At 49.8% G+C, this 11,914-nt stretch overlaps 1 protein-coding gene across 1 annotated transcript; it reads right to left on the bottom strand.

Annotated features, from left to right (window-relative positions):
- Positions 1 to 4,034: 4,034 nt before the first annotated feature.
- On the bottom strand, positions 4,035 to 6,139 carry CLPSL2 (colipase like 2). Its single transcript, XM_063096075.1, has 3 exons — positions 6,068 to 6,139; positions 5,180 to 5,302; positions 4,035 to 4,169 (listed from the first exon to the last, which is right to left on the bottom strand). Exons 1-3 carry the CDS (start codon positions 6,137 to 6,139, stop codon positions 4,074 to 4,076), a joined length of 291 nt encoding a protein of 96 aa, XP_062952145.1. The 3' UTR covers positions 4,035 to 4,073.
- Positions 6,140 to 11,914: the final 5,775 nt, after the last annotated feature.

Below are 11,914 nucleotides of genomic sequence, written 5' to 3'. Positions count from 1 at the left end.
TGCTTCTGCCTTGCACTTGAAGGGGGAAGCTAAAAGGAGAGAGACCTGGCCTTAGAGATAAGCCTTCTGAAGGAGGGGCAGAGAGCCTGTGTTTGGGCAGAAATGAGGCTTATCAGAATGGGAGGACAAAGATTTAGTTAAATTGAAGTGGCCTGGAGCTTTTGTCTTGTCAGTATCCAAGTTATTCCACATCTCCAACATCTCCAAAGTGAGGAACATATTTACATTTGAATGTCCAGCCACAGAAAAGCAATGCCTCTGAATCTGCATATTAACTCCCATAAAGCAACGAACCAAAGCAAGTATTTATTATTACAGCAAGACAGGGAGATTCCGAAAAGCTTCTCCTCTTCAAGGGACAAAGAATCAGTCAGGACTTACTTGGTTGTAAGTCACAGAAACCCAACCCAAAGTGATCGAGGAAAAAAGTGAATTTACTGGCTTCTGTAACTTAAAAGTCCGGGGCTATACCTATCTGTTTTAAGGCACAGCTAGTTCCAGGGGACTCAAATGAAGACATCATAACCTGTCCCTACTCTCTGTGTTGGCTTCATTCTGAGTCCACGTGGTGACAAGATGGCTGCCAATAACCTCACACCCACTTTCTCCCATGTTCACGTCCAGTGGACAAGAAAGAATCTCACCTCGGTAACTCTTGTACAAATCCTAGGCTTTCCTCTGATTAAACTGGGTCATGTGCCCCTCTGAACCCATTTCTAAGGCCAGGTCAGTAGCATGAGCCTCATGCCCACCCACTGAACCAGTCTTTGTGTCTACAGGATTCGGTGTTCTAATGTGGATGAAGCTCTCTACGTCAGCCTCATGGAGGGAGAATGGAAGGGGGTGGTTTCCTTAAAGGAAATTCAAGAGAAAGGGAGCAATAGCATGCAAAATCAGTAAGTGATATGACGAGAGCAAATTTATAGGGAACTAACCATTATATGTAATTTAAAGCAATGCCAAATGTCACTGGCACAACTTTCATTTAGTGTATTCATTCAATCTTTATTGATTTTTGAATTTTATAAAAGGAAAAGTATGTGTGAGATCTTTCATAATTCACTACCAACCTCAGCTCTCTTTCCAAAGCAATTGTGTTTCAAATGAATTCTATCCATTTAAGGAAGGGTTAGTGTTCTAGAATCAGCTTCGCCTACACTTGATAGATTTCCTTCTCTACCAGTCAATGTTCAGTCAGGAAAACAGAAATCACTCTAGGTATTTGAAACAGAGACAGTTTAATACAGGGAAATGGTCACACTGGTGACAGAGGAGCTTAGAAACCAAACAAGATGGTAAGGCAACTGGGAGATTCACAATAACAGGAAGACACCCATGACCCTGTGGCTGGAGGAACAGTGTGATAGGCAGTGTAACTGGATTTGGTCCTTCTCCCACTCCTCAAGTGTGGCTTCAGGGTGCTTTACTTGCAGGGGGACTTGGGGAGGGGAGCCAGTCACATCTGCCACAAAGTAAGCCTAGGGGTGGCATGATTTAAATATTTGGGGTGGAAAGACATGTCACTCTGTGAGAGGAACCTCATAATTTTCCTTTGTTTTTTATTTTCAATCTTCATGAAAATTTTGCCATTTTCACCTTTTGCAGAAAATAAAGTCATGGCTTGGTCACAGATCTAGATCTAGACAGCTGCTCCTGAGTACTCTTCACAATTCCGTATTTCCAGCAGTGACCCAACCAGGCTTTGCCACAGGGCATGCTGAAAAGTTGGGATGGTCATGTGCTCTTCTTCCACAGCCACTTCCTGATGCAATGGTTATGCCAGAGAGTACACAGCCTTATTGAGGCCTAGGTCAAGAGAGAGCTGCCCAGCAGTCCCATCATTAGCTCTCGGTCCTGGGCTCCAAAATTCTTTTGCTTATTAGAATGATAATAAAAGGTTTTTTGGCAGCAAGTTGTTCCCAATATGTATTCTCCTTTTGCCCTTTAATAATAGAACCCCCAAGTTTTAGCTGGATGGATGCCCAAGTGAAAACTACATTTCCCAGTCTCCCTTGCAGCTAGCTGCAGCCACATGACTACATTTTGCCCAATGGGATGTAAATGAAAATAATTCATGCTGCTCTTGTCATGCCTTTGTCACTGTCCCTCATGTCCCTTCTAAGTGGAATGTGGACCCAGTAGATGAGCCATCTTCAACCATGTGAAGGAAACACCACAGGGCAAAGCTCCCCAACTAGTGTGTCTGGAGACACCATCCCCTCAGCCTCAGGACCGACTCTTCTAAAAGCCCTCCTAGTTTTACCCCAAGGCACTATACAGGTATCATGTTTCTATGTATGCTGTGCTGTGAGAAAACAATCATGTTTACCCATAGGTAAATAGTTAAGTAAAATATGGCCTGCATATGAAATAAAAATTAGTCAGTCATTAATGAAGTATTTTCAAAGTATTTTGAAAATACTTTGGTGCCAGGGAGGAAATGATCAAGATGTAAGGATACAGGAGAAAAATCAAGTCCTAGTTTCTGTGTGAGGCACAGGATCTCTGAGCTTCATTGTGATTATGTCAAATGAGGGCTGGTGAGTGGGTCCACAGCAGGGGGGTCCACAGCAGGGTGGTCCCCAGGACAAACTGAGCTTAGAGTGAGGTACGGTCATGGTACCAGTCTGACCCATGGTACCAGTCGAGTGGGCCCAGATATGAGACCTGAGGTGAGGCATCTTCATCAGAACCTGGCCAGGAAAGGAAGTGGAGGTCTGAGTCCTGAATGTGTTGGTGCCCACTCAGCTGTAGGAACACCAGGTTAAGACCTGCATCCACCTCCTTCAGAATTTTCCCTGTATATCACCCAGGTGAGGCCAATTGGCAAATTTCACCAAAAGGATTGGTTCAGGCAGACTAAGCCAATCCAATCAGAATCAACCTTAGGATGTATTCTTTCTCTTCCCATGGTATGGATGTATGAGGTGGGTCTGCAGTTAAGAGCCTGGCCTCTGGAGCAAGACTACCTGGGTTCAAGTCCTATCTCTGCCCCTTACTCTGGGAGTCTTGATACCCTATCTGTAAAATAGGGATAATTATAGTACCTGCTATAATCTTCTTGTGGCAATGAGTTACTTAAGAAAGCACTTTGGGGCTGGCTGATTAGCTCCGTTGGTTACAGCATAGTGTTGATTACAGCAAGCAAGGTTCAGAATTCAGTCCTTGTTACCAACCAGCCGCAAAAAACAGAAAGGACTTTGTACAGTGCCTGGAACAGAGTAACTGCTTAATTAATCTTAGCTGTTATTATTAGGTGACATCTGGAACTTTTGTAGCTGCTGGGATACTGGGAAGGAATTCAGACTGAGCTGCTGGATTTGGCTGGACCTGAAGCTTGCCCTACCTCTGGACTTCCGTTTCTGACCACGAATAAATCCCCCATCGAGTAGACAAATTTGGTTGGTTTTTCGGATACACGAAACAGAAAGAGTCCCCCACTACCCATACCCCAACAGTGTGACCTGGGGCAAGTCATGTAGTCCTGTGAGCCTCAGTCTCTTTATCCATACAATGGAACTGATAATACCCAAGACAGTGGAGACATCAATGCATCAGGTCCCTTTCCCACCACAGGCAGGCACAACTTTGCATTTATACTTCTCCACACGTTTTCACAAACCCTCTCCCCAAAACCTCCACTTTTTTGCTCCCCCCCACAGAGCATGATACCCCAATTCAGTCCCTCCCCACCACATATCCACAGGCACCCCAACATACACTCTCCACGCACACTCCTCAACCCTGCTCCTCGTCACTGGACCCGGCCTCCTCTTCCCCACACCCTCCCTGCCCCGTTCTCTTCCTGCAATTCCGTCCTGAGGCCACCCTGCCTCCAGACAGGGCCAAACCCCATGAGAGACTCTTTCAGGCCTTGGATGTCCCCTTTTCCTTGCTCCCAGACTAGAACGATCCCCACCAGGCCCCCTCTCCCAGAAAGTGGAGACAGAGGCCAGAACCAGGAAGTGATTTTAATATCTCCGGAGCTGGATTTGGAGCAAGCTGGGGGTGCCCAGGGCCTCTGGCCCCAAGAGTGGGAGGGAGAGGCAGCAGTGACCAGCCCGCATCCTCCTCTAAAGCATATGGCACCGGCGAGGACACATCAGGTCCTTGGATATGCAATTCAAGCCTGCTTGGCAGGGGCAGATGATGTTGGTGGCGCCCTTGGTCTGCAGGGAGTGGGTATGAGAGTTGGGAGTCACCAGGATGCAGGAAAGAAGGCGGCTTAAACTTGTAGGGGAGCAGGAGCCACAGCACAAGTGCTGAGTGAGACAAACCCGAGGTCTGTGGCTCTACAGCTTATAACTGCACGACTCTAGGCAAGTTACTGAGCCTCTCTGGCTCAGTTTCCTCATCTGTCAAATGTGTATAATTATAGTAACCCACTTCATAGAGTTGTTGTGAAGACTAAATGAGATAAAACAGATCGTGTGCTCGCAATGACAAGTTGCAGTGTCAGGCCACAGTAGTGGCCCCGCTGGTTCTTCAGGGCATTGGCAGCTCCCAGACAGGGATGTGGACGCTGGACCCATCCTCCCTAGAAAGGTTTGGGCTCAGGTTCAGATGAGCAGGAACAAGACATAATGGGCATTCTGCTCCCTGCATTGCTACCAGCTAATGACAACCACGCCTGATTGAGCACTGTCCTGGCCAGGACCATGTACTCTTCACAGCAACCTAGCAGAGTAGATGCTTTAGCCCCATTTTACAAATGAGGAAACTAAGGCTCTGTGAGCGGAGGTGACCTGTCTGAGGTCACAAAGACGGGAGGTAGAAAAGCCAGGATTAAAGTAAGATTGAACTCCAAAGCTGTGGTCCTGCCACTGCAGTGCCATGCTCCTCTCAAGAAATAAGGTCAGTGTGGCAGGGAGATGGGGAAAGAAGGAGGAAGATCTTCTCCCACCTACCTTGCCTGAGTGATGTTAGGGTAGAGATACTCTTTCATTCAACAAACATTTGTTGACAACCTATTATGTGCAGACACTAAGCTGGGAGGAGGGAAGGCATCTCTGAGAAGTGGCTGGAGCTGTACAGCAGAATGAGTAGGAGTTTGCCAGGTGGAGAAGGGAGAAGGGCCCTCCAGGCAGAGGATGCAGATGCAGGTGGGGCCATGTTTTTTTTAACCTCCCCCACCCCTTCCCCAATTGTCAGAAGGACCTGCCCCACCCCAGAGCCTCACCTGGGGCAAGCAGGCCATGGTTATTCTGGCCTTGGGGGCACAGAAGGCTCCCCCAGCATCCAGGTCCATGAGGCAGCAGTTACTGAGGCACTCAGTGTGGTGGAAGCACCTTTCCCCGTTCGGCTGTGGGGACAGGCAGAGTGTCTGCTGGGCTGGGGACAACACCTGAGTCACCAGCTCTTTGGCTGTGTAGGAGGGTCCTGGAGGGCTCCAGCATTGCCAGAGAACCCAGGGGTCCAGGAGGAGAAGCCATGAGATTGTCACCTCAGGTCTCATCCCCACTGTACCCGTACCCTGGGACTCAGGGGTGCGCAGCGATGGCAGGGGTGTGGGGGGTGGCAGGTGGCAGTTAGCACTTTTCCCTCTGCCTCTTCATTCAAGGGCCCCCCACACCTCTGTGGGTCCCAAAGGGTGTCCTGTGTTTGGGGGGCGGGGGGACAAATAATTCCAGATCACGCTTTAGCAGGGGGGTGAGCAGAAAGGGAGGAGAGAAACAGGGAGGAGGGGAGAAAGACTGGCGCCTAGAAGCGTCACTAGGCGGGGCGGGGAGAGACAAGGGTAGGTGGGGGGTGGGCCGGGGTGCTTCGGGGAGGGGAAGTGAGCCCAGCACCGAGACAGCCGGGAGGGGCGCGGGGCTGGGGACGGTGCTGGTCAGGAGGCCAGTTTCGCTGACCTCCAAGGCCGCCGGGGAAAGGTGCAGCGGGGCACTGAGTGCGCTTGGGAAGCGCCTACGCTTCCAGCCTGGGCATAAGGCCCCAATTTCAGGTGGCTTCCATCCCCGCTTCTCCCGCCAAAGCCACCCGCCGCCTTCTGGTGCCCCCGTCTGGACTGCCTCGGTCGCCACCCTCTCTCACGACGGAAGGTTCGGGAACCGATCTTTCGGCTCACCTTTTTAATCTGCCAGAGCGCGCCCCAGCACGGCAGAAGGACGCCCGCGAGCAGCGCGACAGCGGCGACCATGGCGGGCGGCGGGATGAGCCCTCCCGGCACGTGACCGCGCCGCGGGGAGGAGGGTCACGGCCACCGGCCGCCCCGCCCGGCCCTTCCCAGCGGCTCCTCGGGAGGGCGTGGAAGGAGGAAAGCCTTGGACGGGCAGGGTTTAGGCTGGAGGGGCCCAAGGGGGCTCCGAATAAAAACTTAAAACTGTGAAATCAAATTGTATTTTTATAAGCTACATAAACTTTATATGCTGAAATTAAACGTAGGTTCCTTTTTTTTTTTTTTTGGTGGGTCGACCGATTTGGGGATCCACACCTTGACCTGCTGTTACAAGACTGTGCTCTAACCAGCGAGCTAACCGGCCGGCCCCGTGCCTACCTCGTTGTGCCAAACCTGCCAGTTCCCTTGTGGACGACCTAGCCCCATCCTCACAGCTGCTCAGACCCTCTGTAGGCCCCAGTCTCCTGTCAGTAAGAATCAGGATGTAGGAGGAGATGGCCTCTAAGTCCTGGATCTCTTCCAGCCTGACGATTCCATGAATCGCCTAAGAATTTGTCTGTGAATTGTACGAAGTGATCGTGTGGTGAAAAGTGGAGTAGGTGGGGAGGGAGGAAAACTGCCCATAGCAGTCAGTGGAATTGGGGCCAGGCAGGATGAAACTTCCACGTCACCCCACCTGCCTGCTTCTGCTTTTAAAGATTTGCTTAAGGAAAGATTGGGGGGTGGCCCATCTTGGTGGGAGACTTAGGTCTTTTCTCCGAGAATAACAGCCCGCACTGTACTCAGAGGACTTTGTATCCATGACCTCAGTTATCCCTCCTGCATCAACACTAGCTGTCACAACAGAACTGGAACGTCAGCAGCTTGGTGCAACGATGCTTTATTTAACACTCAAGTCTGATTTGGGGCAAAAGACCCATCTTCCATCTTGTATCCATGCCATCTGGAAGACTGGCCTGCAAGGTCACTGTGGACGATGGAAGAGAGAGATGGAGGAAGCCCACAGACACCTGAGTGCCTCAGCTGGGGGTGACATGTGCCTTTTTTCACTGATATACCATTGGCCAGAACCGCTCACATGATCCTGACCTTCTGCAGGGAGGCTGGGAAATTCAAGGAGCATTGGAATATTCAGTGTATACTATTGTTTCTGCTGAGTAATTCTTATCTCTGTTTTACAGACAACAACCTGAAGGCTCAAGGTAAACATGATTAACTGACAGTCAAGTATAAATCCAGCACATTCTAGCTATCAAGTCCAAGCTCATACCACTGTGCTACACTGCCTTAGGTGGCCAGAAGGCTTTGTCCCCAGTAAAGGGATTCCTGTCATTACTGTGTTCCCTCCCTCCGGTAGTCACAGTCAAAACTCTCTTTAGATATGTGTCCTGCTACTTCGGTTGGCTGGTTACTCGCCCATGCAGCTCATCCTGCCTCCCAGCTCCATTGTGAAATGGAACATAGCCACAGGGGCTAATGCTTCTCTGTACAGCTTTACTGCCTTCCTTTGCCCCCACCCTTGTAGTTTTAGATGCTTGGTAGATACCACTGATTACTTAGGAAAGGGGCACATTGGCAGGCAAGAGGCCAGCAGCTGTGTGTCAGGGCTGGCAGTTGGGGTACAGAGGTCCCTAGAAAGTCCACTAGGCCGTGAGAGGGTAGTGAAGCCCCAGAAATTCTATGCCAACTATTGTATGCATGGCTTTTTTTCTTAAGCCAGAGAGCTGCAGTTGTCCTCAGAAACAACTGGTTCAGAACCTTCGTTTTATGGTGAGGAAACTGAGGCCCAGAGGGGGAAGGGACTTCCCCAGATGGCTCAGCTGGTGAGGAGCAGAGCCAGGCCTAGACCCCAGGCTCCTGACTCCATGTCCTGTGCTCTTTCTCCTGCACCAGTGTCCTGTTTCCAAAATCCAGCCAATGCTGTTTACCAGTACTTGTCCAGGAAGCCTCAGCAGCGTGAGGGCGTGGGAACAGATCACCAGGGTCTCCAGGGCTGGGGGAATCCCTGAGCCAACTGACCTGTGAGCATGCCACAGCTCTACCTTTTGGCCAGGGCCCCAAACTGGCCACCACAGACTTCTATGAGGAGAATGGGGGTCAGCTCCCGGCAGGGGAGCACCTTGCTGGTGGACCTCCCTGCTATTCCCTGCCCTCTTGCCTTTCCTCCTCCAACATTCTCAATGCAGTGTCTCTATTCTTCTTTCCTGCATCTTTCCAGTGCCCAAGGGGTGGTTCAATGACAATGTTCTCACTGGTCTGCAGCAAAACAAAAAAAGGAAAGATAAGTAGTTTTTAGTTAAAGGTAAATGTATTTAATTTGAAGAACAATTCTTTATTCTGCCATTCTGAGCTTCTTAACTTTTTTGTGTTAAAATGTGCTTTTATGAAATAATGGCATAATACAATAGTATGTTTCATCTTCCAGGTTGTTATTTGGTCAATATATTAACTAAATGTACACAAATTCTGAGAGTAACCCAGTTGAGGTGGCTCCTCAGTGGAGAGCTGGGCTGGTGGTGGCAGGGCTGGATCAGAGCAGGGGGATCCTAGCCTGCAAACCAGGGGTACAGGGTGAGGGTGGGGCTGTCCTGCTATGTCTGTGAGGACAGGAGGGTCTCCTAAGAGAGGGAGAGGCCCAGCATGCCCTGAGGGAGATCAGCTCATGCCCAACTTCCAGTCACTCCCCCTCCACCCCTGCCCACTCTGGTCCCAGGCCAGGGTCAGGTCAGAACGTGCAGCTCTCATTCATTTCCTCCCAGAACAGGCTGGTCCTGGTGCAGGGCAATCAGCTCATCCTGGAAGGAAGACAGGACAGAAGTGGGCAGTCACACCAGGTGGCCAGGTGTGCTGCCCCACTGCCTTCTGCCCCTGGGAGGGGACTGTGCTTCTCCAAACAGGTTAGCCTATGACTAGGGCCTTCCTCAGAGGGGCCAAGGAGGGCTCCCACAACCTCTATGTTCAGGTGAAATGTTCATACAGCAGAGAGGTCCCAAAGGGCTCCATGCAGCCTCAGGGCATAGCAGGGGATGCTCTATCCTGGGGCCCTGCCGGCACTGCCTGCGTGAGACTCATTGGACCAGATGACCCAAGTCTCTTCCTTCCCACTTGATGAGCCTGATCCACATTATACCGAGTTGCTTTGGCAATGAGGGCCCCCTGCTCACCTCAAGGAGCCGTGAGGTAATCTTGACTCTTCTAGCTGCAAGTGAAAGAAACCCAAGCCAAACTAATTTATTTTTAAAATAAAAACCAGGGCCGAGCCCATGGCGCACTCAGGAGAGTGCGGTGCTGGGAGCGCAGCGACGCTCCCGCCGCGGGTTCGGATCCTATATAGGAATGGCCGGTGCACTCACTGGCTGAGTACCAGTCACGAAAAAGACAAAAAATAAAATAAAATAAAAATAAAAACCAAAAGGAAGAGTACTGGGTCAGTATCTCTGTGAGGCTGGCCTCAGGGGTCCAAAGATGTGCACGCTGACATTAGGTGTCTCTCTCCCCAGCTTCAGCCCTTGAGGTGGCCTCATTTTCTCTCTGAGAAGGAGACTGCCTCTCTGTGGACAGTGGGAGGGAGAGGGCAAAGCTGAATAAAGCCCTTAGCACCTCCCTTCAGCACCCATATAGAAAACACTAGAAGAACAGAGGGACCAGGGACTTTTATTGGCAAATTCCCATGGGCAAGGGGAGATGAGGCATTGCTGGCTACTGAGTGTGGTGGATTGAATTATGTCCCCCCAAAACTCACTGAAGTGTGAATTGTGTCCACCAAGTTTTATGTATTAGAAACTTGGCCCACACTGTGACTGTTAAGAGGGTGGGAAATCCTATTCTGGTAACTGAAAGGTGGGGCCTTGAAGAGGTGGTTGGATTGTAGGTCCACACCATAGTGAATGGATTAAAAATGGTGGTCATTGGTGTGGTTCAGAGGGCTTTAAAAGAGAGCACAAAGACTATATTTCTCTCTGCTGCTCTCTCTGCTTCTACCATCTTGCAACGTGAGACCTCTGGATCTCTGTTGTCACCACCAGATGGACTTTGGACTTCCCAGCCTCAGAAACTATAAGCAATACATTTTGTTTTCTTTCTAAATTATCCAGTTCCAGGTATTTTGTTATAAGCAACAGAAACAGACTAATACACTGAGGAATGGGAAATGGGTGCTGAACAAGAAGAATTACAGGTATCTGTAACAACCACACACTGAGGATTGCTCTGCTTAAAAGCATACCTGGATTCAGGAACAGCTCCCCCAGGGCAGGAATGAGCCATGGGCATCATCCTTTAGCCAGGAGCAGCAGCCAAGGAAGGGTCCTTGGAAACTTGTAGCCACTGCCCCCCACCCCCAAAAAGCCTTAAACTACATTCCATAGACCAATGGATTTCATTCACTTTTTCGACTACAACCCCAATCAAGATACATTTTACAAAAGTATTTAGACAACTAGTATTGTTGACGTTCATTCCAATTAGTTGGTGTCTGTGTCATGCTGGTCATTCAATATTTTATTACCACTGTAAACGTGTGTGTGTGTGTGTGTGTGTGTGTACACATACATGCAATGTGTGGACATGAGTGTGGAACTGAAGTTTTACAAAACAATAGTGTTTCCATCTCCTATATGCAATCTGCTCTGAGATTTTCTATTCTATTCTATTTCATCTTTTCAAATGCTGGTTAGTGCGCATGCACGCCAACATATCTTTTTAGTTTTGTTGCTATTCTTGTGTTCTTCAGGGGGGGAGAGAGAGGAGTTTTAGTGAAGCAGGCAGGTGGGTGTCTGCCTTGGGTGTCCGCCCTCACAGCCATGCTTTCCAACCCATGGCTCCAAGGACCTTTTGGACAGTTACCTAGCTCATAGACCTGCGTGTGAGGAGTCTGGTGTTCACACATTCCAGCCTGGCATGTGTGGCATCTGGTGACCCAGCCTGGCATATGAAGGGTTTGTGACCCAGTCTGTGAATTGGCTTGAGGGGTCTGGGAGCTCCAGACCCAGCCCTAGTTCAACAATCGGCCCAGTCGGTGCAGGATTACCAGCAGGTAAAAGAGCCCAATGACTGGCGTGGTCGCCTAGCTTTACAATTGGCATCACAAACAGGATTAAGAGCACTACAATTGGCGGTGTCAACAGGATTCTGACATTAGCAGTAGCTCCACAACTGGCATAGTTGGCAGGATTTTGAGCAGGTACAGGAGCCAAAAGTACTTGGAAGAAGGAGGAAATGTGACTACTTGTGAATATGCTATGCTCTATAGACACTTTTCTGTTGACCGGGATCTGGTTGCTGCACACTGTACTGCAAGGCAGCATAGACGAGGTACTACAATGCAACACCCCTTGGGAAGGGGAGGAAACGTGGCTGTCCTTGAGCATGGGGTGCCCAGTGGCCACTTTTCTGCTGACTGGAGCTGGCTGCTGATCACTATGCTGCAAACTGATAGAGATTTGCAGCAGAAAGCAGAGTCGTTGAAGGCATGGATAAATGTCCTGGAGGATGACCTGCAGCGACTGGCCACTCCTGCTTCTCACACCAGGGAAGATGACCAACCCAGTGCTGAGTTGGGGAAACCGTGTGTCTCCAGGCATGACCTGTTGTGCACGAGAAATTGAGATAGTAAAACAGCAGAAACAAGGAGAGCCCCTGGCTACTGCAGCTATGGGACCTAGGGGTGGATGGTGTAACATGCTCTAGAGACTATGTAGTAAACACATGTTGTGTTTGTCTGAAGGCAAAAGGCTTGGAGGGTGCCACTTAAACCCAATGGCCAGCCAAGTGCCATAAAACCTGAGAAAAGAGTGC

The sequence above is a fragment of the Cynocephalus volans genome, chromosome 5 (assembly GCF_027409185.1).
Source record: "Cynocephalus volans isolate mCynVol1 chromosome 5, mCynVol1.pri, whole genome shotgun sequence".
NCBI classification, from domain to species: domain Eukaryota; kingdom Metazoa; phylum Chordata; class Mammalia; order Dermoptera; family Cynocephalidae; genus Cynocephalus; species Cynocephalus volans.
This window is presented reverse-complemented; position numbering and strand designations above follow the sequence as displayed.

Coding starts and splice junctions, on each gene's coding strand:
- CLPSL2 (XM_063096075.1), bottom strand. CDS start 6,139: ATGGTCGCCGCTGTCGCGCTGCTCGCGGGCGTCCTTCTGCCGTGCTGG. Junction 5,303..6,067: donor CGCTCTGGCAGATTAAAAAG/GTGAGCCGAAAG, acceptor CTGTCCCCACAG/CCGAACGGGGAAAGGTGCTT. Junction 4,170..5,179: donor CCATGGCCTGCTTGCCCCAG/GTGAGGCTCTGG, acceptor CACTCCCTGCAG/ACCAAGGGCGCCACCAACAT.